The following is a 7,338-nucleotide window of genomic DNA, read 5'->3' on the forward strand; positions in this document are numbered from 1 at the left end:
GGAATATATTTACACCACTTGTTTTATGTTTTTGATGTATAGAAATTTTAATCTTTATGATATAGGTAAGTTTTTCAATTTAAATTAAAACTTGAAACACTGAACTCTTTAGTGTATTTGGAATTCTCTGTTATATGGTATGCCTTATTACTGTTCCATTGTTCAACAGTTCATTCCAACACCATTTAAAAATTAATCCATTCCTTTCTCACTGATTTTTTTTTTTACTCCCTTCCCCCATTTCTCACTGATCTTTGATGCCTCCTCTGTCATTTCTTGCATTCATGTATTTATGAGGTTCTGAATCTCATTTGCCTATTTTGTTTCATCAGTCTATTTTTACCCCAAGTCCTATTTAGGCTGAGGTAGGATAGTGTATTGTTATCTCTACCTGTGCCTGGGGTAAGGCAGGGTCAGCTGGAGCCAGGCACAGCTGGGACTCTGTGTATTTTGGGGGAACTGTTTAAGCTTTCCCGGTCTCATTTCTTTTTCCATCTGCAAAAGGGGATAATAAAAGCAACCATTTTTTAAAAGGTATTTTAAGAATTAGAAATGATTATTAAGTGGACAGTATCCTGGCATATTTAATAACTACTCAAGGAATGTGAGCTGTTAAGACTGATGATGATATATCACATATTAATATTTAGCCCTCTTTCAAAATTCTTTCAGTTGTATTTACATATATAGCTTCTGGATTAACTTTAGATTCCTTTTTTCTCCCCATCCTATCACAAACCATTCCAGTAGGATTATGATACATTTATAAGCTAATGTGGTGGGAAAATGACATTACTCGCTGTCCCTATCCAGAAACTTGGCATTTCTCTCTATTCACTCAAGTTTTCCTTTTGTTTTTATAAGCTTTACTTAATGTCTCCTTCTTAAAGGTCCTATAAGTGATTTTTGGTTAAAGTTATTTTCAGCTATTTTGTTATTAGCTATGGATGGAATCTTTTTGTGTGTGTTACTTTTTTAATGACTTGTTATTGGTAGTTATGTGTTCTTTAGGGATCTGTTGGTCTGTTTTTTTCATTCTGCATACAAATGATGAGCTATTTAATATTTTGCTCTTTTCCATTTCTTTGCTTGTGCATGATCTCTTTTTTTTTTCTTTCTGAAGATTATGATTTATTGTTCTTTCACTGAAATGTTCTTTGGTTCCTTTTCCCCCCTAACTTTGGTTATTTAGGTAAAAACAGATGACATAGCAAGAATTTACCAGCCGAAGCGTTATGCTTTATCACCGAAGACAACGATTACATTGGCACATCTACTTGCTGCTCGTGAAGATCTATCCAAGATCATTAGAACAAGTAGCGGCTCCAGCCGAGAGAAGACGGCATGTGCCATTAATAAGGTTGGTTTTTCTTTTCAGTGCAATGGAGAATGAATTTATAACATCCTCATTTGATGTTTTTACAGATTTTAATCCATTTTTGTTGTGTAGCTTGGTAAACTCCTAGGAAAGAGAGTGGTGAAAGCATTTCAGTTCATCTAGGCTTAGTTATGTTTTGTGTGTGCATGTTCATTTGAATTTCTGTATTGATAAATTAAGCCACAGTTTAATTTGCATTGGAAGAATGAAGAATTGTTTTTGTCAATAGCTTTAGCAAGAATTAATTTGCCTTCTAAGAATGTCTTTTTTTTTTTTTTTTTTGTCAGTAAAAATGTGTAGTATTTAAGTACTAACAGATTCCTTATATACTTGGGAAGGAAGGAAGAGTACTTGCTTGAGAGTCATACAGATCAGGATTCACATCCTAGCTGTATCATTTGCAGAGAGAAATCACCTTGGGCAAGTTACTGAGTGTTTTGGAGGTTCCATTTTCTGATTCAGAGTATAGATCCATTTCTCCAACACTGCTTTTAAACAAGCTCAAAGAGACCGAATCTTTTACTTTACAATAGCAGCAATAGTGATAAACTAATCTAGATTTGTCAGTTTGAGTGCCATGTATGGCAGAGTTTATTACAAAAGAGCAAAAAACCAGAAGGGATTTGGGCAATTTTAAAACATTGCTCCTCACTCGGTATAGTGAAAAAAGTATTCTCTATACAGGATGTCTTGCTAGAGGGGTGGTTTGTATGTAAAGTTAGTTATTGCTGAGTTAGTCACCAGTGTTTGTTCCTCTCTCTTCCATTTTAGATCATTCTCCTCTAGCTTCTGAAAGTATTGTCTTTAAATGTGTTACTTAGTATCTTCTATCAGGCGATGATCTAGTCTTGCCAGATTAAGAGTTCTACTTCTTAAGTGACATTGTCCATCTCTTTTCCAAGTTTGTAGTCTAATTATTTGAAGGCAGTCTTACCAGTTCTTGCAACACTGTCCCCATATAGCCATCCACGTAGCATGTTTGATAGTGAGACCAATGAAAATAACAACCAAGAAAAGCTCTTTTTCATTGGTGATTGGGACATTATTGGTGACTTTAAAAGAGTGTTTGCATTCTTCAAACTTTGGCCCATAGTAAGGGTGTTGTACTTGTTTTTTGTTTATGACATAAATTACTAAAACATGGTTTTGATTAGAGGATCAATGGAAGTAGAACCCAGTTGATTTATAGGTCATTTTGGTTGAGGCATTTACTGTTGTACCTTCTTTCCTGAAAGAAACTAGCACGAAGCTAGTTTCCTAGCTTCCTTGCTCACCACTGTCTGTTTTTCTTTATGGGCATATCAAGTAGCTCCTTTATACAGAAGGTTGGGGACTTAAACCAAACTCTTCCCTGACTTATCCTTCAAAGTATTGTCAAGCATGGTTAAGAAAGCCTAGTTAAGTCTTTTTTTTCTGTATAATAATATAGTAACTGGTATCATTGAAAGTTTGTGAGGTTAAGTTTCAAAGAAGGGAATAGTTCATTGAGAATCCTTTTATCTCTGGAATAATACCTTGGATAATAGTCATTATATTCCTCTCTGACGTCTCATTAAACCCACATGTCATTATATATACTTCATACTTTGTTAAAATAAAATGTGCTTAGAATATAGTCTTTTATTGGATAACCCATGACCAAATGAATGGCAGTGGAAAGTCCAGAGTTGTTGTATAGATAGGAAGTTAATTAATATAGGGTGAATAGTTTACGTATATTGAAAGTGTTCTGCTTAAAATATTTTAGTGTGGTGGGTACTACATTTGTTACAGAATTTGGTAAACAGAGGTGGGCAGCTCAGTCAGTTAAGTGTCTGACTCCTGATTTCAGCTTAGGTTCTGATCTCATGCTTGTGAGATTGAGCCCCACATCAGGCTCCACACTGGGCAGGGAGTCTGCTTAAGATTCTCTCTCCCTCTCCCTCTGCCCCTCCCCTGCTCATGCATGCACATGCATGGGCTCACTCTCTCTCAAAAAAAAAAAAAATTTTTTTTTTTGGTAAGCAAATTTAAATAAGGAGAAATTAAAAAAGCCTTTAAGTTTCTGAAATATTCCCCAGATTATTTAAAAATAATACCATGTTGTGAGGAATTTTTCACATATCACATATTTTCAATATTAATCTGTACTGCATGTCTGATACTTCCACGTCCTTAAATGTTTGGCTTCTGTTTCCTTATGAGAAGAGTAAGTTCAGTACCACTTAAATCCTTTATCTAAATTGTAACTTCTAAAATATTAGAAACTGAAAGACCATGTTTCTTCACACAGGTGCTGATGGGAAGGGTGCCTGACAGAGGAGGAAGGCCAAATGAAATTGAACCACCGCCCCCGGAAATGCCCCCTTGGCAAAAGAGACAAGAAGGCGGCGGAAGGGGTGGTTGGGGTGGTGGGGGTGGTCGAGGAGGTGGTGGGGGTGGAAGAGGTGGCTGGGGAGGTGGAGGAGGTTGGGGAGGTGGTGGGGGAGGAGGAGGAGGTGGCGGAGGAGGGTGGGGTGGAAGTGGGGGAGGGGGCGGTAGAGGAGGAGGTTTCCAAGGCAGGGGAGATTATGGCGGGAGGGGAGATTATGGTGGAAGAGGAGGAGGCTATGGTGGAAGAGGAGGGGGCTATGGGGGACGAGGTTATGGAGATCCATATGGGGGAGGTGGTGGTGGATATAGAAGGTATTAAAAACCACCAAAATTAGATAGCAGTGCTTACTTCTTGGTAGGGACATTAGGTGTAGTGTTCTAAGTAACATACTTGAATGTCAGCTTTCAAGTAAACCCCATGTTAGCTTCCTTGTTATCATTCTTAAATTGGGTTAATATGTAAGAGCATTGTTTTTATACTACCATTTGATCTCTTAGACAAAGTGATGATTTTTCCATATTCTGTGTACCCTTGAGCATGTCTTTTTAAAAAACAAAAAATGAACAAAAATTATTTTTAAAAATGTAAATATTTATTACCATCAAACTTGGAAAATGGAAAGTATTTTATTGTCATGATTGAATTTAGATTGTTACCCGTATTTTATTCAGGTTTGAAACATAAATTACCCCACTTGTAATGGAAAGGAATATAGACTATTGCCTCATCTGTATTCCTGTGGCTGTGTTTTGTATTTGTTAATTATTCTTTATGAAATAGGGAAAGGGACTTATCTGATAGTTGTGTTCAATAGGTAGTTGTCATGACCTGTTTGCTCTTCTTTAGGAAACAATTTCTCGCCAGGCTTCTGTTAAAGTTCCATTAATTGAAGCTCACATCTACTTTTTGCAATGCATATTTGATTTATTTTCCAAGTGGATTTGAAACCTGTGATTTTGTTTGACAAAGCAAAGTTAAAGACTGAAGTCAGAATTTATTCTGAAGGGATTAAGACAAGTAATTTTACATTACGATGTAGAAAATACTCATATAAATTGGTCTCTTCATCACTTATGCCATCGCTTTAGGTGTTTGAATATTAAAAGGCAGGCTGAGCTGCACTGCTCAGGATTAGGGCAGTTATTTCCTGTTTCAGTCCATCAGAGGCAGGATTCAAGGCATCCCTTAGAAATTCTGATTCACAGCTAGATTTGGGAAACCGGCTTAGTGAATGGTTACATGTGGTCTGGTGGTTGGAACAGGTAAAGGTTTGGAGATGAGGAGTTGTGAATTTGAATCATGGCACTAGCCCAGGGGCGCTGTGAGGTGAACCGACCACAGCTCTCAAGGACTGATTTGTCCTCATCTGTCAGATGGGGATTGTGACACTTGATCTCTTCTCAAACTGTTTCATAAAGACCTAAGTACAGTGCGATTTGTTGAGGGCTGTTGTAAATGGTTTAAGAAGTGGGCTCAGTACTGCATTCTTCTTTTAGTAAAGAGAGCTAGATAAGATAGTCACACACGTTTTTTCATGTCCACTATAAAATGTCCTGGTGTGGGCGCCTGGTTAACACCTGTGCATAACAACTTCCTCTGATCTAACAAACTCAACAGATAGAAAGTGGAGTACCAGTGGACACATGGTATTTGGCATTTGGCAGTTTCGTTGTTGTTTTGCTTCCAGTAAACCCTATAGTGAAATCTAAAATAATGTTAAAACTTTAAGGGTAAATATGCTGCAGTCTTTGCCATGTATTTTTCAAGCTAACTCTTCAAAGAAATTTGTTCAGGATAGGAAAACATAAACTTTAGGTTATTTGTAAAATAGATTTTTAAAATGTGTTTATATTTAATGAATATACTTAATTTCATTTGTGATAGTTGGAAAAAAAGGCTTTCCATAATTAAGAAAAAACTTTTTTCAATAGCTATGAACTCTGAAAAATAAATAATTTTTAAAAATATATAATCAAAGACTACTGGACTATAGTTGCTGATACAGAACGGGTTTCCAACTACTTTAACTTCTTTTATCACTAGAGGTTTATGGCAAATAATTGCAGAAACATTAATTTATCCATTTCTGTAACACCTCTGTGTACTTTCATAGGAGTGCTGTTGGGTTATCCACTGTACTCACTGTGTTATGCAAGTTTATCACTTGCTCCTGGAATTGTATTGGAGCTGGGACCACTGCTGTTTATACATTCCTATAAATGTCACTTGAGTGAAAACCAGGGTGATCTAGACCCTAATATCTTACTCTCTCCTGGAAGGTAGGATTTTCATGATACCTTTTTTCAGTAAAAATTTCATTTGTAGAAGAGTGTCCTGTGCAATATCTAGGCCAGCAATAGGCAATTTGGGGCTTTGATGTGAAGAGCCATAATGTAAAAATGTTTTATAAATTGAGGGCAATGCATATATAGAGTATGATGAATGGTACATGACTGCTTTCTGCAATCTAATACCTTTTGATGTGCCTACTCTTCTAATTTCATTTTTCCTATTCTCTCATTTATCCTCCCCTCCCACCCCCTACCTTAGTCTAGCCTTTGGTATCAAATAGCCCATGTACATATGACCTTACTGAGAGACTGCATTAAAGAAGTAACTAATCTCTTAAACATTAAAGAAAAGGTGGGTGGGGGTGGGGTGGGGAAACACCTGGGTAGCTCAGTCAGTTAAGCATCCAACTTCTGCTCAGATCATGATCTCATGGTTTGTGGGTTTGAGCCGTGTCGGGCTGTGTGCTGACCACTCAAAGGCTGGAGCCTGATTCGGATTCTGTGTTTCCCTCCCTCTCTGCCCCTCCCCTGCTCACACTGTCTCTTTCTCTCTCTAAAAAATAAACATTAAAAAAAAATAATCTCTTATCTGGACTATATAAAGAATTTGTGTTCCCATCCATTGTAGACATGAGCTCTCAGCGAAAGAAGGGATCGGGTATTTTTTTTGAACCTATTCCCTTATGTTCTGTAGATCAGGGAAACCTTGCCTCTCTAAGCAGAAAAACACATTTTAAACAAAGAACACTTAATTACCTATGTGTCAAAAGAAGGTCGGTAACCCAAAAAAGATTTGTGACCAGAGAATGTTCTGAGCAATGAGAACTCCTTATAAGGAGCACAGGGTGGAGAAATTTGGGATGGGAACTGGGGATGGAAGAGAGGAAAGAGAGGAGGCAGTTTAATCTCTTCTTCAGAGTCAGGTTGTAAATGTGACTTGAAGTGTTACGAATTGCCAAAATGATAGATACACCCACATCCAAATGTACCAGAATGCATTCCTCAGAATTTGAGTGATTGGAATTTACCCCACTCTTTATTGGTCTGGTTAAACAAAAGTTGGCTGAGGATTAAGGGAAAGCTACGGCTATCTCTTAATCACTCTAAGTAATCATGAACACAAACGAATTGCTGTGGGTGGTCTACCCTGGACTGAACCACCCTCTCTACCAGTTTCACGCACAACTTCAAAGTTCTTTACTTGCTAGTTTTCTTAGAACTGTGGGATTAAAGACAAAAGCCACAGAGAAATGGCAAGCTCAAATTTGTCTCCTTCATTGTGAAATACTCATAGGCAATATTTTGGGACCACTGTG

General features: G+C 37.3%; 1 protein-coding gene across 1 annotated transcript in view; it reads left to right on the plus strand.

Moving 5' to 3' along the window:
* The window catches only part of FAM98B (family with sequence similarity 98 member B), a 37,939-nt gene extending 32,246 nt beyond the window's left edge, over positions 1-5,693 (plus strand). Inside the window, exons 7-8 of the mRNA XM_049613306.1 lie at positions 1,193-1,360; positions 3,651-5,693. Coding sequence (XP_049469263.1) covers positions 1,193-1,360; positions 3,651-4,049 — 567 coding nt within the window. The 3' untranslated portion in view covers positions 4,050-5,693. The remainder of the gene's footprint in view (positions 1-1,192; positions 1,361-3,650) is intronic.
* Positions 5,694-7,338: the final 1,645 nt, after the last annotated feature.

Source organism: Panthera uncia, assembly GCF_023721935.1.
Source record: "Panthera uncia isolate 11264 chromosome B3 unlocalized genomic scaffold, Puncia_PCG_1.0 HiC_scaffold_1, whole genome shotgun sequence".
Taxonomy (NCBI): Eukaryota; Metazoa; Chordata; class Mammalia; order Carnivora; family Felidae; genus Panthera; species Panthera uncia.